Here is a 25364-nt window from a genome sequence, read left to right as displayed (position 1 = left end):
GGACACGGACTTAACCTTCGATGTCGACGGCTTCGATGTCGATGCGTCGGCAGCGGAAGACATGACGATGGAGGAAATAACCGGCGGGTCAGCCATCGGTTGAAGCGCCTTCTCCAAAAGGAAAACTCTTAAACGTGCCGCTTTGTTTTTCCGTGTTTGGTTGGAAAACTGCGCACAATGTTCACAAGAGTCTGGCTTGTGGGTCTCTCCAAGACAAAAAATACAGTATTTGTGTCCGTCTGGAGGAGCCAATTTACTTCCACAAGTACGACAACGGTTGAAAAATCCCCACTTTTTTGACTTTTTTGTCTTCTTTTTCTCCATAGACTGAGGAGAAAAAGACCAGTGACAAGGAGGGTGGGGGGGGGCAGCGGCCCGAAGGCCTGAGGCAATTCTACCTCAGACGACGAAAACAAAAAGTCTCCTTTTTTTTGTCAAAACAGAGAAAGAAAAAGAAACTGAAGAAAAAATGAGGCAAAAAACGAGAGCTGATCACTAAAAAGTGACTCAAAAGCAGCAATACGGACAGAACTCTCTCGAAGAAAGGTCTGCTCAGCGCGGCGGAAAGGAAAGAACTGGCGGGATGTCCGTGCCTGCCCTTCTGGGCATGCTCACTGGGGCTCCTGAGCATGCTCAGTTGGGCCAGGCACGAAAATCCTTTAAGAGAGCTTGCTAGGCACCGGCAGATCCAGCGCAGGCGCACTAGATCCCATTGGTGTGAAGCACAGAGACCACGAAGATCAGTGAGTGAACTCGAGGCCCCATGCACGTCTTTTGGTCAGGTTATGGATTATTTCAGTCCACTCAGTCTAGAGGAAGTTGACAAATTGCTCTTAACCGTAGGCCCTACCTTGTGCCTCCTTGACCCGTGACCATTGTAGCTCATCAAAGTGGGTCATGAGGGGTTTCGAGGTATCCTAAGGGAGATTATTAACAAGTCCCTCTCGGAGGGCTTGTTCCCTGGGGCACTTAAGGAGGCCGTTGTTTGTCCCCTTTTGAAAAAACCATCATTGGACCCAGCCGAATTGGCTAACTGCCAGCTGGTTTCCGACTTGCCCTATTTGGGCAAGTTAATTGAGAGGGCTGTGGCAGTCCAGTTACAGAGCGTTTTGGATGATGCTTCCATCCTAGACCCCTTCCAGTCTGGCTTCTGTCCAGGACACGGGACGGAGACAACACTGGTCGCCCTTGCGGATGACCTTCGGAAGCATCTGGATTGAGGCAGATTGGCGGTGCTGTTGCTGTTTGACCTGTCGGCAGCATTTGACACAGTCGACCATCAGCTACTGATCCGCCTCGACACCAGAGTACAGGGGCTTGCCTTACAATGGCTTGCATCTTTTCTTCAGGGTTGGGGACAAAGGGTGGCACTAAGGGAACAGCTGTCCCGAAGGCATCCACTGTCATGTGGTGTACCCCAAGGGGCAGTACTTTCCCCAATGTTGTTTAACATCTACATGTGCCCCCTTGCCCAGGGCTTAGGTGTCACCAGTACATGGATGACACCCAGGTCTATCTGTTGTTGAGCGGCCAGTCTGACTCTACACCAGAAGATCTGAACTGGGCGTCGCAAGCTGTGACTGGTTTGCTTAGACTGAGTCGATTGAAATTGAATCCGATTAAGATGGAGGTCCTGTGCCTGAGTCAGGATGGTCCGCGGGTAGGGATCAGCAGAAGAACCAGAGCAATCTGCCACCTGTGCCAGGCCAGCCAGGTTGCCAATTGCCAGTCAGTGCCCCAAAACCAGAACTAGGTCAAACCAGAGAATCTCTCCAGACAGCAGCAGCAGCCACTACAGACTGAGGGAGCAAGTGCATGCCAGCCAGCCAGGCCCAGCAGCAGAAGAACCAGAGCAATCTGCCACCTGTGCCAGGCCAGCCAGGTTGCCATGCCAGTCAGTGCCCCAAAACCAGAACTAGGTCAAACCAGAGAATCTCTCCAGACTGCACTGGAGCGGCAGCACACAGGCTGAGGGAGCATGTATGTGCATCGCCAATGCCAATGCCAGCCAGCCAGGCCCAGCAGCAGAACCAGTCCACCACAAGTGTGCCAATGTGCCAGTGCCCAAAAAACCCCAAAAGCAAAACAATCTCTCCCCTCTGCAGTGGCAGCGGCCTACATAGGGGAGCATGTTTGCTAATCGCAGCCATGCCCAGCTGCAGAACCAGAGCAATCTCAACTTCCCCCCATCAACCTCTGTGCCCAGCAATGCAGGAGATTCACACAGAGACGTCTCCCTTACAACCCCAGAGGCCCAGAGGCCCCTCCTCCATGACCAGAAGCGCTATTTGCCTAGCCTGCTTTGGAAATCCAAAGGTGGGCTGCCGAGAGGCTGAAAAGGAGTTGGGAACTTGGGAGTCGGGCTTGGTCCCCTGTTCAGGGCAGGGGACAGCAGCAGAACCTGTGCACTGCACGCCCCTCCCCCAACCACACCCAGCCCGCCTGCTCCATGGCCAGGAGAGACTGTAAGGAGAGATGACTACTAGTCCGCTCCGCTTTGGAAATCCAAAGGTGGCCACTGGCCACAGGCTAAAAAAGGATTGTTACCATTGACCAACCCCCCACTCTCAACAATTTGCCCAAAACCTCCTGCATTGCTGGGAACGGGGCGGGGAGACCCACAAGCCAGCCGCTGTGTGGCTCGGGATGTTTTTGCCTGCCTGCCCCTGCCCGGTGGGGGTGGAGCTATCTTACTTCCTTGCTGCCACCTTCCTAGAGGTAGCATACGTGGGACCCCTCTGGATGATTCCCCAACCTGGGAATCATCCTATCTCAATCTTTGGGCACCACCTGGAGAGTTGGCAGCCACTCTAATTTGGGGGCATCTGGGTTCCTCTGGCCTCCCTTTGCCTCTCTTCAGGTGCGCTGAGTGGGGATTCGCACGCACACCCCTAGTGATTGCTCACGTCACTTGCACAGGCCCTGCCTGCCCCCCCCTTCATTTATACTGCAGAAATCCTCAGGTTTGGACTGAGTCCAGTAAGTTGGGTGACTGGCACAGAGGTTGTTGGGGGGAAGTTGAGATTGCTCTGGTTCTGCAGCTGGGCATGGCTGCCATTAGCAAACATGCTCCCCTATGTAGGCCGCTGCCACTGCAGAGGGGAGAGATTGTTTTGCTTTTGGGGTTTTTTGGGCACTGGCACATTGGCACACTTGTGGTGGACTGGTTCTGCTGCTGGGCCTGGCTGGCTGGCATTGGCATTGGCGATGCACATACATGCTCCCTCAGCCTGTGTGCTGCCGCTCCAGTGCAGTCTGGAGAGATTCTCTGGTTTGACCTAGTTCTGGTTTTGGGGCACTGACTGGCATGGCAACCTGGCTGGCCTGGCACAGGTGGCAGATTGCTCTTGTTCTTCTGTTGCAATGCTGGGGCCTGGCTGGCATGCACTTGCTTGCTCCCTCAGTCTGTGGGCTGCTGCTGCTGTCTGCAGAAATTCTCTGGTTTGCACCAAGTTGGTCTGGGCACTGATTGGTTGCACCTTGGCACAGGTTGTGGGGGGGGCAGATTGCTCTGGTCCTGCTGCTGGGCCTGTCTGGCTGGCATTGGCAATGGACAGACATGCTACCTCAGTGCTGCTGCTGTAGAGAGATTCTTTGGTTTGAGCCAAGTTGTGTTGGTTTTGGGGTTTTGGGCACCCAGTTTGGCGGCACAGGTTGTGGGGGGGCACTTGTATGGTTCTTCTCTGCTGCAGTGTGGCTGGGGCTGGCTGGTCTGGCAAAAGTTTGCAAACATGCTGTCCGAAACAGTTTGCCCCCATCCCTCCATTGTTCTCTATGGTGGGAAAAAAAGTAATTTTTTTCCCACCATAGAGAACAATGGGATGGGGGCAACCTGTTTGGGGGCCCATAGAATTGGACCCCCTGGTCCAATCTTCATGAAACTTGGTGGGTATGTAGGGGAGAGGTTCTAGTAACCACCCTCCAAGTTTGGAGCTTACCCACTCCAAGGTCCATAGGATACAATGTTGCCGAATTGCCGCCGAATTTCGGCGGCAAACCGGGAATAAACTGCAGCAAGCTGATCTGGAGACAACCTGTTTTGGGGCCCATATAATTGTACCCCCTGGTCCAATCATCTTGAAACTTGATGGGTATGTTGGGGAGAGGTTCCAGTAAGCACGCTCCAAGTTTGGAGCCTCTACCCCAAACCCCCTCCCCCCCAGCCCCCCACAAAGTTTCAAGAGGATTTTTGCCATTGACTTCAATGGCCCCATTGGTTATAATGGACCCGAATTTTTCGGGTTTCCCGAAAAATTTCGGATATCTATGCTTTACCGATATAGATATTCGGGTTTTTTCGGGTTTCCCGAAAAAATTCGGGTCCAGTAAACCCGAATCCGAATTATTATTTTTTGCACACCCCTACTCCCAAACTCCGATGGGGCACAGCTGGTGCCAGTGCCGGAGGTTAGGAGTTTGGGAGTGCTCTTGGATGCTTCCTTAACTATGGAGGCCCAAGTGGCAGCCACTGCCAAGTTAGCCTTTTATCATCTTCGGCTGATTAGGCAACTGGTTCCCTTCCTCGAACGACTCGGCAACAGTGATCCATGCAATGGTCACCTTGAGACTGGACTACTGTAACGCCCTCTACAAGGGGCTGCCCTTGTTTCAAATCTGGAAGCTGCAGCTAGTTCAGAATGTGGCAACCAGGCTGTAGAAGGGTATCCCTATGCGGGAGCACATCCAGTCTGTACTGAAGGCACTACACTGGCTGCCGATAGCATACCGGATTCGTTTTAAGGTGCTGGTTTTAACCTTTAAAGCCCTATATAGTCAGAGCCTGGCATACCTGAGGGACCGCCTTTCCCCGTGTTCCTTGGAGAGCACTGCGTTCAGGGATGCAAAATCGGTTGGCCATTCCAGGCCCTAAGGATGCCAGGCTGGTGACAACCAGGGCCAGGGCCTTCTTGGTGGCAGCTCCATCCTGGTAGAATGAGCTTCCAGAAGAGATCAGGGCCCTGTGGGACCTTTTACAGTTCCGCAGGGCCTGCAAAACTGAGCTCTTCCACCAGGCGTTCAACAAAGGAGTCACATTATACACTGAGGAGTGTCCCTGTGCCCTGACCTACCATTGTTGTCTCTAACCTGAGCCCGCCGCATAATAAGTGCGCAAACTGAGCTGGTATGAAAGTTATGGGAATCATACGGTCACCTAAGCCATACTAGAAATAATTTTTGCTCTTTTTTATCTGATACTGTTCCAGCATTTTAACTGTGTTTTAACTTATTGTTATTTATATTATGTTTATATAGGTTTTAATTGTATTTTTATGAAATGTTGTGTAAGCCGCCCTGAGCCCGCCTTCGTGGGAAGGACAGGGTATAAATTGAACAAATAAATAAATAAGTATATCTCGGAACCAGGGGCAACAGAAATGTTGTGTAAGCCGCCCTGAGCCCGCCTTCGTGGGAAGGACAGGGTATAAATTGAACAAATAAATAAATAAGTATATCTCGGAACCAGGGGCAACAAGTGTTTCTGCTTCTTTCGTAAATAAATAAATCTTAGTACTTTCCTTGTGTTTAGTCTTCTGCTAAACACAGGTGCTTCGGAAGCATCATGTCTTGGAACACAACTGCGATGGAGAGCAACATTTCAAGCCCGATGGTGGAACCATCTGAATTGATGAACAAAGGTCGAAGTGCTGCCCACCAGTACTGGAGGCCATTGAAATTGAACGCACCAACAGTGGCCTCAAGGGCAGATCGGAGGTCGGAAACATTGGAACCGATCAGGTGGAGGCTAGTCTCTGCTGGTCAGAGGCAATCAATTCTGATGGGTCCAAGGAGGTAATGGCCATCTCCCAAAGTGCGGCCTTTAAACGAAAGGGTCTTCCCAATCTTGCCTTTGGGGTAAAACCCCTGGCAGATTTTACGGGCCCCAACACTGTGAGCTTTCCCCAGGCACATTAAGCACAAGTTGTGTTCATCACTGCACATCATTTTGGTGGCATACTGGGTGCATTTTTGAATAGGGCTTTCACAGACATGCCCTTGAAAAGTGGAACGGGGAATAGCCCCAGGCAAACAGGCAGATAGTGGGGAGGTCAGCGAAAGCTACCTCACCCAAGACGACCGGCTGAAAAAAAGTGATGAAGCTGAAGAAACTCAAACTCAGCCAGAAAACAAAATCAAAGAGTTGACAGCTCAAAGAAAGAAAGAAAGAAAAAAGCAGAAAGTCGAAGGCAAAAAGACAACAAAGAACCTCTCAGATGCAGCAAAGCCAGGGAGTTCCTATCGCAGCTGTGACAAAACAGGAACTGAAAAGGGGGGCATGCCTCTGGACCATGTGATGTTTTGAGCACGAAAAAGCCATCAGGCCTGCTCCAGCGGGCAGGGACACCCCCCCCCCCGGTTCCTAGGGAAGCTAAAACTTCTTTTCGCAGGGCTGGCTTGTACATGCGTGGTTCCAATGTGGGGCTGCACTGAAGACGGAAGATGAACAAGAATCTTTCACCTTCAAACAGCTTTACATTAAGCCTTTCATTCCAAATGCCTCCTCCCCTCTTAACCCCCCTCCCCCACAAAGTTATGTTCAAAGAATGATTATGGAATGCACTAATGGCGAATTTCAACCACACCAGTATAATATTCAGGTCAGACTTCCCCTTAGTTACTGGTGTCCCAAGCTCCACGTCTACAGTGAACCTGACAACATCCAAAACACACACAGACACCTGCCAAGAGGAAAGACGGGCTGCAAGTGGTGGCAAGCCAGATGTTGACCTCATTGGGGAAACCCTGGATTGTCCCAACCCCAAGGAAACTCCAGCATTCCCTGGACAACATTTTGAAGGCTACCTTTCTATGCCATGGATCTGCCAAGTGCTGCGAGTGCACAATAACATTTATTTTGAAGAACTTGTATGGGCATTTTTTTTTTTAAGTCAAGGGGGAAATGATAGGTGATTTTTTAAAAAAAGTTCCAAACATCTGCTAAGGCAGTCCAACTTTACCTGGCAATCAAAGTGAAATATAAAAAGCAGCTTCAGAATCAGACCAACACCTTGCCAGTCAACTGTTTGGCTAAAAAAAAGTCTTCTTATTGTGGGCAACCATTTCCATGTTGCTGAGCAGCAGGTTATAAACCACTAAAGACAAAACACCTGAATAACAGCTGGAGACTTTACACTGCAATTATGACAAACTTCTCTTTCTACACAATGTCTATTCCCCTAGAAGCATAATATATTTTTTTAAACTCTCTTCCATCTGTGCAGGTTTAGGGACACCCAGATATGTCCTGAGCGACTACTTTCCAGTTATGAATTCGCTCCCCCCAGAGAATCATTAAAGCCTCGTTTAAGTGATGCTATAAAACAAACTTCCTTGTTCAAGCTGTTTTTTAACAATCTGGGTTAAGCAAGCAAAATCCAATTTTCACCTGCAGTGCATGATAATAGTGCTATTAAGGTGAAATACAGCTACAGCGGGATGGAACAGGTTGTAAATACATTTGGCCTCAATTCCAAGACTAAGTGAAACACGCGATACCCAAGTGAAGCACATGATAGCTAAAAGAAATTTTGGAAACGAACCAACACAAACATCCGGACATAAAACTAGGGTTGTTAGCTGTCAGGCCAATCACTTGAACAGCTTCTGTGACATCTGCATAACAGAGTCCATTTATGCAACTCAAGTGTGAGCTATGGTGTTAAAAGGGAATGCCTTTACAGATGGCAGCTGTCTCGATTCTTGGTTGGTGGGGTCAGGGAAACATACTTAAGCCCCTACCATAATGATGTCTAAGTTCACTGTCTTCTCCATAGCAGTGAATGGGCAGTCATTCACTTACCCAAGAGAAAATGAAAGAGGCACCCTTGGGGATACTATTATAGAGAGAACGAATTCTGTCCACAGCCCTTGGCCCTGAGAACTCACTGACCAGAGATTCCCAGTACGGGTGAAATGTGTCTTTGAGAGCAGAGGAGTCCATAGAAGTCCATACATTTGCAATATACTAGTCTTTTTGACACACACACACACTCCATCATATCAATGGGCATGTCGTTCATCCCATACAGCTGTTCCATTGTGATCTGTGCTCAAATATGAAATGAAGGTTAAAATTGCTCCCTGGCTCATTCCCAATTGGTTTTCTTTTTTTTCTTTTTCGTTCTTACTTTCTTTTTTTGGTGGCTAATCAGGTGAGCTTCAAGCAGGTCTCCAGAGAAGCAGCATTTCTAAATCAAGAAATCGAATAATTACCTTTCGGTTTCTCCACCGCTCTCTGGCAGGTCTCTTTTATTTTGGTGAAGAGCTGAGGGCCAGCTAGTTGTTTGGAAATGCCAACTCTCAACATAACAGCACCAGGAGTAAATTTTAGAAGGGCGGCTCCAGGCTCCCGTAGCTCTTTGGGCTGCTTTGGCATAAGACTGGACCAGTCAACATCTATGACATCCACTGGATCTGCAAACACATGAAGAGCAGAGAAGCACCACTCCGGTTAATGGGGCACAATCAGGTAGAGCAACACGTACACATTAGGTCTTAAAAGAGATATTAAAAAACAGTTAAAAGGCCAGAATAATATTTGCAATGAAATGAAAGACAGAAGACTGTCCTACAATAGAGAGTCAGGAAGAAAAACTAGCTGAGTATGCAACATTGGCAAAATTAACCAATTATATAAACAAAAGACCATTGAATGAATGAATTACTGCAGCAATTAGTTTACTTTCTCAATACACACTAAAAAAAGTCTATGTAACTTCAAAGTTAACTCTTTGTAAAGCTACTAGTTTATCCTTCAAATGTGAATCAAATATTTCAGCTAATTTCATCTGTTTTCCTTTCTGGCTCAATGTTATTTATTTATTTACCATCTGCATTTCTCGCAGGACTCAAAGTGGATTACACATAGCTTCATACCCTGATTTGCTTAAACTGGCCAAGGTTTCAACAGATTGTTTATATAGGGCGCTTTCACACACACTAAATAATGCACTTTCAATCCACTTTCAGTGAACTTTGCAACTGGATTTTGCTGTGTGAAATGACAAAATCCACTTGCAAATGGTCGCTGAACTGGATCGAAAGTGCATTATTTAGCATGTGTGGAAGCGCCCTATAATGAGACATTTCCCCTTAGAACTCTGGTATCGGAATCAAGATATATTTATTTACAGCTTGCCTTTCTCACTGGGAATCTGGGAGGCTTCTTTCTCTATCAGCACTGAATAGTGCTATACCATCCTCAAAGGGAAAATACAAATGCTCCTGTTACTGTAATCATCTTCCTTGAGCATAGAGATATCAGGATGATATGCTTATTTACGACAGTCACCATCTTTCATTTGAAAACCACCCCAAATCCACCTGCCTTTTTTTTGTTTGTTGAAGTGAGGGAAAGTATCAGTCTCTCTCTTGAGTACTGAGATGATAATCAAGAACCCTGTTTGTGCCGTCATTCTATCTTTCCCGCTGAAACCTGGGCTACATTCACCCACCTGCCTTGAAGAGAGGCCACACCCATTCATTACACTCAACTCAACTGGCTTCCACGCTTTAAAAAAAAAAAGCCTGAGAAAAAGGTTTAAAAGGCTCCTCACTTAGAAAAGTAGACTGAAACAAATCCACATTATCTAATGCTCTGATGTGATTTCAGTAATATGGCTCTTCAAACAAATATACTCCAAGCAATGCTCCTTCTAAGCTGTGGAATCTTGTGAGCAAAAATTCTACTTTGTGAGCTACTGCCATTAAAGTTGTGAGCGAGCGATTTGGCTACTGCATAAATTAGTTTGCTCTGGAGCCACCCTTCCTGAGCTAAGACAAAAATGTGTGAGCCGGAGGCTAAAAAACTGTGAGCTAGCTCACACTAACTCAGCTTACAGTGAACACTGACTCAAGTATAAACATTAAAAACTGGCCCCTTTAAAAAAATAACACCTGCAGTATAAATCAAATAATGACGACTGGTGTCTAGGGGACTGATAGGAGTACACCACTGTTCTACACTTTGGGAATGCTCCCTCCTTCAGTATACACTGTGAATAACCTCACACCGGTGGCTATCCTGGAGCAGTAGTTCTATGCCCTGCTTTTTTCATAAGATTTGAGACATGTCTTAATGGGGCTGCGAGGCCTATTCTACTTCAAATGCAGGCTTACATTTACAAATTCCATTTCATCCTATTCTTGAGCAAGATAGGGCCTAATATGATTTCCCAGCATCGGGAATGCTTGCTTAATTCACATAGTTTATGCCGGGTGCACAGAATCTTGGCGCAGAGGGCTGATTTTCGTCTTAGTGCATGAGCTTACCTGGCATCTTCTCCTCATCCTGCTGATCCTCCCTCTTCTCGGCATCACCTGCCAAGATTTCATCCAATTCATCATCACTGATTGGTTCATATTCGCCAGCACCAGACACCAGTGACTGCATATCATCTATTTTGGCTTCATCATCTCCACCTACTGGGGGGGGAAAGGGAAACATCAAAATGTATCTATCGACACCCCTTCAAGTTCAACAGTACTTTTCCCCAGAGCATAGAACCGTGGGAGACTGATAACGTTGATGCAGGCAGATCTTTAAAAACATGCGGCTCAAAAGATTGACAGGAAGCTTTCCTCTTCCCGCACCCAAAACATACTTATGCTATCATTTATCTGACCCAGGTGGATGCCTTCTCTGTACAGTTAAGTCACTTACATGAAGCAGCAGACTCATGCGTCTCAGACAAATTCTAATCAAGCCATGGTGTCATGGCTAAAAAAAAAAAAAAAGGCACCTACACTGCTGGGATAAAATATTTGGAGTGGTCCCACAATGAGAATGCTCAAATAAAGAGAAGCTGAAATACTTAGTTCTCCATCAAGAGGACCCCCCCCCCATGCGCATTTCTCTGAAAGAAAGCAAAATTAAACTGACAGTGTGTTTTCCCAACCTTCTAAGTTTTCTGCTTTCTCAGCCTCAATCCCGTCTTCAAATCCTTGCAGAGACCCCAGGTCTTTATCCGGTCTTTCCTTCTCTAGGGAGGTAGAGTCCAGACAGATCCCTTCAAACTCCAGATGCTCTTTGACTGGTTTCATTTCGCTGTGCTTGGATCCCTCGGTTTGGGAGGGAACATTGAGACCTCTCTCCCGCTCAGTAGTCTCCGGCAGCGGCCTCTCTTTTTCACGGTCCAGGTCCCTCCTTTTTTCCCGCTGCCGCTCCCGCTCCCTTATTCTGTCACGGTCTCGACTCCTTAGCCAGTCTTTATTTGCATCTCTGTCCCACTCCCTTTGCCTCCCATCCCGTCTCTCCCGGTCCCGATCGTGCTCGTGCCGGTCCCTGTCCTGTCCTCTCTCCCTGCTGTCAAAGGACCCGGATCTCGAGTGCCCTTGGCGATCCGATTCAGGTGAGCTTCGCCTTGAACTGTGGCTTCGGGAATCTTGTCGATCTGAATGAAATATTAAGAGGGTACACGATCGTGTAAGCAACATCAAATACAGTTTTTAAAACTATCAGAGTGAAATATTTAATATTTTTTTTAAGCTGGCACATAAGAATAAGGCTTTCAAACAGAAACAAATCCCACTTTAGATTCAGAATTCTGTGCCTGTAGTCTTGTTCCCAAGTTACACCAATGCTCCCTCTAAGCTGTGGAGTCTTGTGAGCAGAAATTCTACTTTGTGAGCTGCGGGCATTAAAGTGGTGAGCGAGCGATTTGGCTGCTGCATAAATATAAATAGCTCTGGAGCCCTCCTTCCTGAGCGGAGACAAAAATGTGTGAGCCGGAGGCTAAAAAACTGTGAGCTAGCCTCACACTAACTCAGCTTAGAGGGAACACTGGTTTCCACTGCCCCCCAAATGATTTTGACAAACTGAAGCAAAAGAACATAAGAAGAGCCCTGCTGGATCAGACCAGTAGTCCACCTAGTTCAGCATCCTGTCTCACACGGTGGCCTCAACCAGCTCCTCTGGCAGGCGAACAATAAGGCACAGAGGTCGAGACCTTCCCCTGATGTCACCTCCTGGCTCTGGGATTCAGAGGTTTAGTGCTTCTAAATGTGGAGCACCTCTTCATTTGAATAAAGGGGGGGGTATTGGAAGAGAAGCTGTAGGCTCTGAATTTGGGACTAGGAGATGGTGTACTGAGCCACCAATCAGTTTACCCATATTTCAGATTCCAAAAGACCCCCTGTTAATCCCCGTTCTGTGGTTTTTACAGATTCAAGGATTTAACAGAGTCAATTTACTGAATGCAGGTGCTGATTTTAGCTCTGAGTTATTTTGACCTCTCTGCAGGAATCAAGCCAAATTTAACACGGATAGCCTCTATGTTAAGATCACAGGAGTGCAAGCTTGTTTGGGAGGTGAGAAGAACCACTACACAGCTACTGTCAATTACGTTCAATCTTTCGGCCTGCGAAGCAGATCTAGAGATGAGGGGTGACCAAAAAAAAAAATCAACAAAAAAACAGCGCCTTCTATTTGTACGGTTCTGCCTCAACTGACTGAAAATGAATTAAATATTTCAGCACAACCGGCAATACCTGATGATGTGCTGCGGCTAGGAACCCCTCGTTTTAGCTGATCGATTCTTGACTTCCGTTCTCCGGCGATTTCCAGGCACCTTCTCTCCCTCTCTCTGTCGCTGGAGCTGCTGTGCAGGATTTTCTTCATCGCTGCCTGGTCATCTCCGCTACGGTGAGCAGAATCGTTGGAAGGCGATCGGAGTCGACTCGAGGTACGGCTTCGATTGCTACAGAGACTGCTGCTGCGTTTCTGTTCGGCCGGTTTGACGTGGGGCGCTTCTTCAACCACGTGTGAAGTCTCCACAGCTTCCGCTCTCGCACGGTGGCTGTTTCTGGGGGGCTCTTCGGAACCTCTTTCCAGAATAGTTTCTCCGCGCTCTGGTACATCTTCGTCTGACCAGTCACTAAACGTCGTGTCCTCTTTTTTGGGGGCAGCTTCTACCACAGCAGGCTTCTCGGGCACCACTTCCACCAGTTCCTCTTTTGCGGTTACGGGAGGGGTTCTTGGCCCCTTTTTCTTCTTCTGGTGGGGGCCACTGTCTTCATCAGAAGCCTCGGAATCGCCTTTTGATCTTTTGCGCTTCTTTTCAGCGTTTTTCTTTTTCTGGCCTTTCTTGGGGGAAAAGACTTGGTTTTTCTCCACGGGCGGCTCGCTGACGTAGCGATCTAACGCGACGTCGTCCTCTTTCTTTTTCTTTGTGGTCTTTTTCTGTACTTTACATTTTTTCTTATCCTCGTGCAGGTGATCGGCTGCCTCACGTTCTTCAGAAGGCCGAACCACGGTCTCTGGGACCCTGCTTCTTGAACTTTCATTAACTTCTCTTGGCTCTCTCTGCTCCCGCTGTTTGTCCACCGAAGAAGTTCGCTCTTTGAAGTCAGTTTCTTCATAATGTCTGGAGCTGTCCTTCCTCTCTGGCTTTCGCTCAGTCTCTTTCCATCGACTCTGCTTGTCTTCTGAAAGATGCGCAGGGCTAAGTGAGCGGGATTCCTGAGGCCGCACAACCTGACTCAGTAGTCGGCGTTTTTCATCTACGATAGACGAAAATACACATGAGAGCATGAAACTTCAACAAACCCTTTTTCTGGCTATATCCCTTATGTCACAGAAAAGGGTGTTGCATGCACCACCGCCACCCCGTTTGGGAGCTAGTATTTGAGAATCCTTCATCAGTTACTCTTAGAGAAGGGGCAAATTGTACTTTGTATTCCCAGATTAACACACAGCTGAGAAGTCTGGTGTGCAGACGGCGCACTGCAAAACCGCCAATATTATGCACATGTTCCATTTTATTTGTCTTCTAGACACCCCCCCCAATGAGAGAGAGAAAAAAATCAAATACGTTTTAAATGAGGGTTTTAAGCATTTTATACAAGGCGATTAAACATACAACAACAATTCCACTGCGAGAGGAAGAAAGAAGCTGAGGAAAGGGAATTGAGAGCTAACGGCCAGTTTCTGTGATTTTTCTTTTAATAAAAAGGAAGTCTACGCGTTCTGTGCTTCGACACCTTATTCACATTTTTAAGCATAGCAAAAGTACCTTCTAACATGGCATCCATGTGGCTTAGGGGAAGGGAAGCCAAAACTTGCACAAAAAGCAGGAGAGATGATTCCGTATTTCAAAAATGCCTGCTTTTCTCTATAACCAGGTAACAAATGTCTACTTCTGACTTATATGTCAGCACACTGCTACTTACTTTGATCATCTCCGCTGTTGTAGGCATCACTGTCAGGAGAATGCTCACGGCGACGCTTGGGCGACTTACGAGGGCTGGGACTGCTTTCGTTCCTGTGGCGCTTTCTGTATTGGATTAAAAAAACGGCAATCAAATCCTTCGCAGCTTAGTTCTAAGCGATCTCACAGCAACCCTAATTGCAAAGAAGAGTTGCGGTGGGCTGGTTAGAGTAGTGGACTAGGGCTAAACCATTAAACCAACTGAGTGACCTTGGGTCAGTCATTGCCTCTCAGTTTGACCTACCCTTACAGGGTCCTTGTGAAGATAAAAGGGAGGAGGAGAGAACTATGCATGCTATCCTGAGCTCCCTGGAGAAAGCAGGTGGGGAAAGTAAGCAATAAACCATCAAATACACATGAATAAGACGGCTGTGATCAGAGATGGGGCAGAGCCACCTAACCATGCATGGCACGTCCAAATGAGCTCCAGGCTTCTACTGACCCCACCCACGATCACCCAGCCCTCACTTCTATTTGCCTGATCCTAACTCAACAGCATTGTGTGCATCTCCATCTTTGGCAAACTTGGAGGCTGTCTGGAGTCATTTCAAGCTGGCAGGAGGAAATATCAACAGCAAGAAGACCTCTTTGACATCTCCTTTTTTCGGAATTGGAATGTAGACTGAACGTCTCCAGTCTATAGATTATTGTTTTGTTTTCCATATCTGTTGGCAAATTTTGAGGGACTCAGTTCCTGTAGCTTGAAATAGCTCCACTGATATCCCATCTACTCCTGGTAATTTGCTTCTCCCAATTGCTTTGAGTGCAGCTTTCACTTCATTTTCTAAAAATGCAGGTTCTTCATCAAAAGTGGTGGTTTTTTTGGGAAGAAATCTGTCGTCCTTTCATCTCTTCTGTATAGCACTTCAGTGTATTGTTTCCATCTTTATTTTATCCTCATCAGATAATGTATTTCTCTCTTTTTTTAAGCCCCCGGAGGGGATTTTTTTTTTAAATACTACACAAACTACCAAGAAAAAATAGGGATAGGGGGACTACAATTAGGGAGAAAGAAAAGGCAACCCACACTAAACTAAAAACCCAAGGTTAGGAGATCATTCCCTGTTAAACTACTATTAATTAAAAAGCTGTTAATAAACAATATACTTTGTGAGGACCTGTCTTTCTAAGCTTATATGTTTGTTACTTGCTATGAGAAGATTTCCCGAGCATCTCCTCCGGCTCGCTTCATAAAGGCAATTTGCAAAGTCCTTCCGCCTTTACATCTATACTAAAACTCTCAAGTCTTGATATCTTCTTAGACGTTCACTGCAACTCAATCTTCTTCCATCCAAAGGAATAAAACCGCCAGTCTTGATTGTGAAGGGAAACTCCAGCTCTTTTTTCTCAGGCTTTAAGATGACACTTTCTAAAAACACTTGCAAAGGAGTTAAATCTTTGTAAATTTTTCCTGTTTCTCTTGTGCTTTTTCTTCTTTTCTCATTGAGATTGCTGTTTAATTTAGTGACCATCTCATTCGCTTTGAAAGCCCTCAATTCCATTTTTTCTACTATCGCCTCCTGGAGCAGCCGGGACACAAATTGTTGGCTTATCTTGGCAAGCTGCTGGTTAATACCAACAAGTTGCTCCAGAATCAGCTTAATGGCTTCTGCTACTAGTGCAGTGACGTCAAGTTCCCTTCATCTCGGAGTTTTCGCCATCTTTTTTAGAGTGCCTGCCATTTCAACATTTTATTTTTAATAAAATCTCTTTCTTCTCGGCTCTGCAAATCGCATTCGCTGTTTAAAAGCTCATGGAAATATTCCACAACAGGCTTGCACACTTGTAAATAAAGTCTTTCAGAAGTTTCCGATTACAGCTGTCTCTCCCTCTCCCCCTCCCCTCATCCGTTTATGTAAACCTGTCAGAGAGGCACCCCCCTATAATCGCTTAAGTGGTTTCGGGGGGGGGGATTTCATTTCAAGTATCAGTTTACAATCTTTTCTCTCTCCCCCCCCCTCATTTATGTAAATGCCTTGAGAGGCGTTCCTGTCTCAGCACGTTCCAATCGCTCAAGATGTTTTTCATTGGGGGGGGGGATTTCCTCTTCTGAAGACAAATCGCTCATTTTCACTCACAGTTCACTCCTTAACTCACAGTTCATTGTTGGTCTTTATCTTGACCACGCTCTTAATCGCTCCTCCGCTAGATCTCCTGCGCTTGATCGGGTTGACACAGCTTGTGGCCTCGCTAAGAGGGACCGTGAGAGGGACCGTGAGTGAGAGGGACCGTCAGGGCGGAGGGGAGCCTCCATCTCCCTGCAGTTAGCAGGAAAAGAGGCTCACCCTTAAAAGCCCTATGGCTTGGGAGTTCTCCCCAAACTCCCGTGGGGGTGCCGATCCAGCGGCACCTCTCCTCCTCGCTGCTGTGCAGTACGCCTTCCCAGAGAGCTGGGATAGGCGTCCACCATCGTTGTGTCGTAGACCCCACCTCCAGATAATGTATTTCCATGTTGATCTTTCAGCATCCCTAGCCGTGGTCCCTTTGATTTCTTGGATCTTGCGGAAAAGATCTTGTGTGTTCCCTTTTTGTTGTTGTTGTTCTCTTCTGTTTCTTTAAACTGGTTATAATAATAGTTCTCTTCATCTCTATGTGCAAGTCACTGAAAAGCTGCATTTAGAATCCTATTCCTGTCTCACTTTTCTTTTTCACCTACCTTTAGCAATTTTAAGAGTTTCATCAGTCATCCATTGAGGCTTTTCATTTCTTTTGGCTACAGGAATAGACTTTGCACATTCCTCATTGATAATATCTCTGGTTTCAACCCACAGTTCCTCAGCTCACATTCAGCTGAACTTGATAACGCAAATCTGTTCTTTGCATAGTTTCTAAAATCTTCAAGGATGTTATTTAGATTATATTTTGCCACTGATTATTTTAGTGTTCTTCATCAGCTTTATTCTTACTTCAGATACTATTTGTGGTGGGTACAACAATTAGCTCCTAGATTTCTCCATCTTTTGCTTCCAATTATGTATCTATCTGATTTCTATATTGACCACCCAGTGACATCCACATATACAGTCATCTGTTCAGTTGCCAGAAGCATGTGTTTGCAATGAACAATTTATTGATTTTGCAAAATTTTATAAGCCATGCTCCTGCATCTTTTCACAATCCTAGCCCACATTGTCCAGTGTGCCAGGCCCAACCACAGACACAGTATTAAAGCAACACCACATGTAACCCCTCCCAATACATTCATTGCCAATATCCAGCCATGAGCAATCTCCCAAAGTCTGCTGGCCTATAGAAAAATCCTACCAGCAAAAATCCACTGTCTATCCCACAAAATATCAAAGAGAAACAAATATGTGACGCTGGACAGAGCGAGCAGGGGTTAGCATTATTTTGAATATCGCATTCACTTTTTAAGAAACAGACTTACTTTGACTTCCTCTCTTCGCGGCTGTCTCTTGTGCTCCTTTCTTCACGGACATCTTCTCTCTTTTCTCTGCGTTCTTCTCTTCCTCTTTCTTTGTCGTCCCATTCTCTCTGACGTTCTCTTTCTTTCTCTCTTTCCCGTCCCCTTTCTCGCTCCCGCTCTCGTTCCCTTTCCCGCTCTCTCTCCCTCTCTCTTTCCCGTTCTCGCTCTCTGTCATGCTCCCTTTCCCGTTCACGCTCTCTTTCCTTCTCTCTTTCTCTCTCCCTTTCTCTCTCACGGGCACGATCGCGTTCAGCTTCTCTCTCTCTTTCCCGCTCCCTCTCACGATCCCTGGTTCTTTCATCTCTTCTATCTTCACCCCGATCTACCCTTCGTTCTTCAAGTCTTTCATCACGTTCAAGGTCATCGCTTCTTCCTTGGTGTCGTATTGGTGAGCTTGGTCTCTGATCTGTAACAGCAAACAAGTTTCATTTCCAGTGACTACTTCAGGCAGATAGGTTAAGGCTAATTTTGCTAGAACAAAGAGGACTGACCTCTTGCCTGCTACACCAAACTTGCCCAAGAATACTCAAGATACAAAAGACACATCTACCACAGAGAAGAGGTGGTGAACACATCTCGAAAAAGAAGGTCACCCAAAACAGCAACCCTGTTTCCTGTATGGATTCTAGTGTTTTATATGTGGAACTATAATTTCAGATGCAGTAAAGGCGGTGTAAAAAGATGTGCCACAATAATGCAAGATTACCTTAGCTAAAATAGAACTTTGTCACCTGCAGTCTGACAATTTACGGCAAACTGTTTGATCACTGGGTTCTGGAAAGCCCAGGTGTTGGCTTTTAATGTAGGATTACGCTCCTCCAGAAAATAGTAGTGGGAAACACCCACTTGGTAAAATGTGTGCTTAATTTTATAAACCCAGGAACTTGGTTTTATATTTTCGGTCGAACAGAGGCTACACAAATACCCTGCTTCAAGTTAGAAAAGGATCGCAAGAGATGAAAGTAAAAGGCAGTGAGGGGGGAAGGAAAAGAGTACTCCCCAAAATGGCACAAGAGAAATAAAACTATTGATGAGAAACATTCCCTATTCAACATTTACAGTGACCAACAAAATTTGGGGGAAAGACATAATTGTGTGCTTAGGAATTAAGCTTTCCATAATCATCGGATATGCATTTAGACATGGAACCAGACATGGCACAGCCATAACTATTCAACTGCTTCAAAAGAGCCAGTCAGCTAGCCTGTTCATAACCAGTCAACTGATGGCCTGCTATTTGTTATTTCACTGCCACAGGAAGTGGCGGCGGCTACAAGTGTAGAATGCTTCAAGAGGGAACTGGATGAAGATATGGAGCAGAGGTCCATCAGTGGCTATTAGCTATGAGGTATAGATGGAACGTTATGTCTGGGGATGTGATGCTCTGTATTCTTGGTGCTTGAGGGGCAACAGTGGGAGGGCTTCTGGAGTTCTGGTCCCACTGGTGGACCTCCTGAAGGCACCTAGGTTTTGGCCACTGTCTGGCACAGAGTGTTGGACTGGATGGGCCATTGGTTTTTCTTATGTTCTTATGACCATGATCAACTATTCCATGAACGCCCCTATGAAGTTGACAGCTGACCTTTTAAAAAAATGTAATGAAGGTGAAAGCAGTGGGCAGGAATGAGGGCTGCCCTGTACCCAGAACACCACAACTTCTACTGACCATCTGCTACAACTGCAGGCACCTCCAACAGGAAGACCTGGCCTAGTGCCTGCTCAGCACAGTTCTGGAGAAGTGAGCAGGGCCTCACGAAAGCTCATCACCTGCCACATATTTTGTTGGTCTTGAAGGTGCTATGGACTCTTGCTCTTTGCTACTGTTACAGACAGACTAACACGGCTACCCATCTTGATCTTTTACAAACTGTAATTCTTTTTCGCCAGTATTTGTTTTACTCCCATTTTAATTACTGATAAGGTAGGCAGCCCCAGTAATCCAAGATAAAAGCCAAAGGGAAGAACTGTTGAGTGAATTATTCACATGTACAAAAAGCGCACTTAACATTGTTAAAAACTGTAACTCGTTACAATTTTTAATAAAGTGAACTGCATTGTTTTACAACAACTAAAAATTTATCTGCAATCAGAATAAGTAGCAGAACATGTATTTTGTTCTAATAAAGTCATGCTTTTGACAAATGATTCACCAACACCTTCTCAAATCTGGTCTTACCAGTTAAATGGTCAACCCTAAATTTTAAATCCTGTGTAAAATAAGACACAAGAGAATGGATTTTTCCAATGTTTCAAAACAGAGGCACAGACAATCTTTGGAAGATTGAAAGACCAATGAGTAACTACTTCCTTGTTTCAACTTCCCTCATTCACCACAGAGGATAAGCTCCCAGATCAGAAGCAATTATCGTTCAAGGACTATTTCACAGTTTTTTAAAAACAGAGCAGTTAGCTTGCTGCTGTGATAGAATGATTAATATATTTGGGTTATTTTGTACTGGGAAATTGTTAAAAGTTCCATTTGCTTTTGATTAAAATCAGGCTGGTCTTAGCAAGAATTCTGCAGTTAAAAATATTGCATAGAGGATTTAACAATCGTGGTGCCTTTACTGACATCAGATTTTGCTCTTGTGCACAACAATTGCACTTTTTCATGTAATTTTCATGGAATTTGTACCTTTGTTACCTTCAAGAAAATTGCCCTGTTCTCATCTCGCCCCCTCTGGGAAGACAAACATAAAAAAGTGGTAACTGCACATTTCTGAACCAGCAATTATCGGCATACCTCTATCTCTGTTGTCACGTTTATCCCTTTCACCATGTCTTCTCTCAAAGGAAGAATCTCTCGCGTGTTCTCGGGTTTCATAGCGATCCCTGTCAGTATAACTGCTCCGTGATTCCCAGTTGTCGTGGTAGCTGCTACTAGTGGTGTGGCTATCCACCTGAGACCCCCGTGTTCCTCGACTACCTAATGGAAATATACATGTAGAAAGCACAGGAAGTCTACTGTCACAGTTTCGCATGAATTTTTATGAGAAAACCTTGTACAAACAGAAAAACAAGGTCCTGCACAATTTAAAGCTTTAACTTCTTTTTTTTTTTAAGCTGAGTAGTACTATTGTTCCAATACTTATTCTGGTGGCTAGATACTAAATAACGTTGATAAACTTGTTTGCAGTGCAGTGTGAAAAATCCACCATAAAATGGATACATATGGTAAATGTTGCTGGAGAAAACCAGAAGTTGATCGGGCCCAATGCCTGTTCAAAAGCACAACCCTCCACATGACAGCCACCCCCCATCCACAGATTAGCCACAAAATCCAGACCACAGCATACTAAAAACAAATCAACAAACAAAAAGAGATCAGCAGCACCAAAGCAAGTAAGTGTTTGCAGAGTTATTAGTCTGGCTGATGTCAGACTCTGAAAATGAGCCACCCATGGAACTGTTTGGACAAGATACTAAATAACGTGCCCATAGCGATGGTGGGGCTTTTGGGGGCTCCACCCCCTTTCTTAAAGGCACAGCACCACAATAATTTATCCTGTAAATGCTTTTTAAAAATCATTTTTAAACATTTTTTTAAAGGTGTGCACGCCTTTAAGCTGAGTAGGGTGCTGTAGTTGGCAAATTCCTGCACTGAGCAAGGGGATTGGAGTAGGTGACGTCTAGGATCCCTTCTAACTTTGTGTCAAGAAACCGGTTTCCTTCAAGAGAGCTTTTCTGCCTAAATGTTAGCTTCCTTGATTACAGAAGTCATCACCTCCACCTGCTGGCTTGTTATCAGAATTGTTGCTTAGGCTGGCAGAAGTAATTTAAATTCCAGCAGCTGAGAACTGTCATCTAAAGCAGTCAACAGCTTGCAATTTAGAGATCTATCCTGGTAACAGCTTTCTATTGGCTAAATGGCTTTTCTTTCTGTACTGAGAACTTCAGCCCCCCCCCCCATCTGCCCCACAAACCACAAAATCCTGGCTATGGGCCTACTAAAAACCTTTCAAGTTGCAACAGGAAAGGCAACAAACAAGCAAATAACAACAGAACTACTATTTTTAGTTTTCTATTAAGCACTGGCTCCATAAGAGCATTTCATGGCTCTCTGGAACCCATGCTTAAATATGCATTGAACAGTATTCTGGATGTGCATTGCAGTTTATTTATTTATTTCATTGTATTTATACCCCCTCCTCCCCGCGAACGGGCTCAGGGCGGCTTGCACACGGCACAAAGTGCATATAGTATATAAAATAGATAAAACAGTTAAAATTCAATTCCATCGGATACAAAGATAAAACTCCCCAACATCTTGCAAACAGAAGGGGAGAGCTAGGGCCGTAGATAGATGTTACCTGGCCCTCCGGCAGTATCACTCTGTACTGGAGCAGTGGTGGTAGTGGCAGTGGGGGCTCCTACTCGAAAGCCTGGTGGAACAGCTCTGTCTTACAGGCCCTGCGGAACTGCACGAGGTCCCACAGGGCCCTGATCTCCTCCGGGAGCTCATTCTACCAGATAGGAGCCGCCACTGAAAAGGACCTGGCCCTCGTTGCCGCAAGCCTGGCCTCCTTGGGGCCCAGGGTCACCAGCCGGTGTTGTGACCCCGATTAAAATGCTCTTTGGGGAATATGTGGGGAAATGCGGTCCCTCAGGTATGTCAGACCCTGGCCAAGTAGGGCTTTAAAGGTGAGCACTAGCACTCTGAAGCGAATCCGGTATGCTATACGTAGCCAGTGCAGCGCTTTCAGTACAGGTCGGGTGTGCTCCCACCTAGGGGCGCCCACCAACAGCCTGGCCGCAGCATTCTGCACCAGCTGCAGCTTCCAGATTTGCAACAAAGGCAGCCCCATGTAGAGAGCGTTACAGTAGTCTCGCCTCGAGGTGACCGTCACATGGATCACTGTAGCTAGGTCGTTGCGGTCGAGGAAAGGAACCAACTGCCGTACCGGCCGAAGATGATAAAAGATCGATCTGGCAGTGGCTGCCACCTGGGTCTCCATCGTTAAGGTGGGGTCCAGGAGCACTCCCAAGCTCCCAACCTCCGAAGCTGGCACCAGAGGTTCCCCGTCGAAGGTCGGAAGCGGGAGCCCTAACCCCGGTCCAGTCCGACTCAAGCACAGGACCTCCGTCTTCGTGGGTTTAATTTCAGCCTGCTCCGTCTGAGCCACCCAGCCACGGCTTGTAAAGCCCAGTGCAGATCTTCTGGGTTGGAGTCCGACTGGCCGCCCAACATCAAATAGAGCTGGGTGTCATCTGCGTATTGATGGCACCCTAGCCCATACCTCCGGGCAATCTGGGCGAGGGGGCGCATATATATGTTAAACAGCATCGGGGAAAGCACCGCCCCCCGAGGCACCCCACATTCCAGCGGATGCCTCTGGGACTGCTGTTCCCCTAGCACTATCCTCTGTCCCCGACCTTGGAGAAACGAGGCAAGCCATTGAAGGGCGAGCCCCTGGATCCCCACGTCGGTGAGGCAGCGGGACAGCAGCTGATGGTCGACAGTATCAAATGCGGCCAACAGATCTAACAACAACAGCTCCGCCACACAACCTCGATCCAGATGCCTACGGAGGTCATCAGTCAGGGCAACCAGTACTGTCTCTGTCCCATATCCCGGGTGAAAACCGGACTGGAATGGGTCAAGGACAGGAGGAAATGAAAGTACGGAAATTGTTCTGATACCACATTGACATAGCAGCATTTTAGCACGGAATCATTAAATGACGAATTCAGCATTTCATCTATTGTACCCTTGTCTGATAACTCAGGGCCTCTCCCTCTACTTCTGCCGGTACTTCTGGTTTCATTTCTGGTTTCACTTCTGGAGTCTGTCCTTGTTTCAGTACGAGAACTCTCTTCTCTGCCATGGGTTCTTCCATAGCTACGTGTTTCTTCCTGATATTGCTCTTCTTTCTTATGGGTCTCTCGACACTCTCTGTCTCTGTAGTCATGTGTATCACGTGTGGAACGCAGGTCCCTCTGGTCACGGCTTTCTTTATTATCTCTGCTACAGTCCCGCGTGTCCCGTGAGTCCCGAGCATCTCTGGATTCTCTTAGATCCCTGCGGTCTCTAGTCTCTCTGGTTTCCCTCCGATCCCGCCCATCACGAGATTCTCTATCATCTCTATGGTCTCTGGGGGTGCTCTGTTCTTGGTCATAGTCTCGATCATCTCGGTTGTCTCTCTCTCTCCCCCTTTTCCCTCTTGTGTCTGAAAATGAAATTAATGCACCTTCAGTTACATATTCAACAACTCTGTTACAAATCAACTATACCAAAGTACAATGAAACCTATGAATAACACACTACAGTGGAAAAAAGCAAATGAAAATTGTTTAAAAGTCGAGTTTGGTGCCTATTCCAAGTAAGGATCTACTCTCAACCCCCATGTCATTTTTATATGCATTCTGGTATCTGTTAGACATTTTTGCATCATGACTCTCCCCACACTTTTCGGGCAGAAGAGCATTTTTCTTTAAAACTACAACGGAAGACTGAAGGCAGAGAATAGTTCCCCTGCTGCTATCTGCTACCCAAAACAAACGCTTCAAAGCACAGCCAGCCGTATTATATTTGAGACAGCCAACCTGAAGTTATTGCAGTAAAATACATCTTGCAGAGTTTTTTTCCCCAAAATATTATGTACGCTGGTCCGATTCACACGTAACACCAAAGCACTGTTCGGTCACTGCTGTTGTGTCTTGACCTTACATGTTCCCTTCTCTCCACTCTGGTTTCTTTGCTCACTTACTAAAACAGTTTGAAGCTTGCCCGCTAGAATTGAAAACCCACTTCAAACCATGACTTGCCAATGCTGGTTTGGGGGTAGGTTCCAAAGTAAGAGCAAACAACAATTTGATATGAACAAAGAAATCAAGGAGGGGGGAGCACATGAGGACAAAGAACAGACACAATGACCTCCTTCCATAGACTGCCAGTATAGACCAATATATGAAAGTCTGGGGGGGGAAGTCTGGGGGGGGGGTTGATGTTCCAGTGTGCATCACTTTGCTTTACAACTACAGCTCTTCCACCATTTTGCTGTCCAGTTTGGAGAAATCCATATGACACTCTTTGAAGGCACCTTGAGGTTTCATTCCATTAGATTCCATTTGAAGCAGTTACTAATCCACATTACCACTGCCAAATTTCTTCCAGGAGCCTTTGGGAAGAGACTTTAATGAAAGCTTTTGAAAAACCTGTCTGTCTGTCTGTCTAATGTTCATTAATCACATGCTTGAGAACTATGGTTACCATATGCCCAGACCAGGCAGGCCATCTCCCGGCCTGCCCTTGTGCCCAGGTCAGGGGGCAGAAATGATGTTGACTGACGTGTTAACATTACTTCTAGGTGAAAACATGAAGTGACATCTCTGGAATTCCCAAAAAAATTACCATAGAGTTTTGGGGGAATTCCAGAGAGTTTTCTGATGTGCTGACATCACTTCCAGGTTTTCATTTCCACTCCTTGCCCTACTTCCAACGCTTTTCGAGGTGCAAGGTGACGGCCTGGCAACCCTATGAAGAATGGCTTAATTGGACAAGGACGTGTTGATTCTTCCTTTCTCAGTCTACAATTTTAAAATAATTCCAGGTTTAATAGTTGTGTCCAGTCACATATCTGGTCCAAGAGACAAGATGAAAATGCTGTCCAGCCTTCTGGAATTTTTTTTTTATATGGAAGGAGGCTGATGATTTTATTAATAATTCAGCCGGCAATTTTAGGCTTGAGTTTAAAGTCTTTTGGGAGAAAAAGTAGCTGACCCATAATAACTTT

The 25364-nt window shown here is 46.1% G+C and overlaps 1 protein-coding gene across 3 annotated transcripts in view; it reads right to left on the bottom strand.

The window, feature by feature from the left end:
• Positions 1-25364, bottom strand: part of ZC3H13 (zinc finger CCCH-type containing 13) — a 71380-nt gene that overhangs the window by 7015 nt on the left and 39001 nt on the right. For all 3 annotated transcript variants that reach the window (XM_015411023.1, XM_015411024.1, XM_015411025.1), the window contains 8 exons: positions 23340-23798; positions 20375-20557; positions 17593-18037; positions 14167-14270; positions 12487-13497; positions 10896-11390; positions 10270-10419; positions 8212-8412 (listed from right to left, as the gene is read on the bottom strand). In XM_015411023.1, coding sequence (XP_015266509.1) covers positions 8212-8412; positions 10270-10419; positions 10896-11390; positions 12487-13497; positions 14167-14270; positions 17593-18037; positions 20375-20557; positions 23340-23798 — 3048 coding nt within the window. The remainder of the gene's footprint in view (positions 1-8211; positions 8413-10269; positions 10420-10895; positions 11391-12486; positions 13498-14166; positions 14271-17592; positions 18038-20374; positions 20558-23339; positions 23799-25364) is intronic.

This window comes from Gekko japonicus, unplaced genomic scaffold (genome assembly GCF_001447785.1).
Source record: "Gekko japonicus isolate JY-2015 unplaced genomic scaffold, Gekko_japonicus_V1.1 scaffold428, whole genome shotgun sequence".
Lineage (NCBI taxonomy): Eukaryota > Metazoa > Chordata > Lepidosauria > Squamata > Gekkonidae > Gekko > Gekko japonicus.
This window is presented reverse-complemented; position numbering and strand designations above follow the sequence as displayed.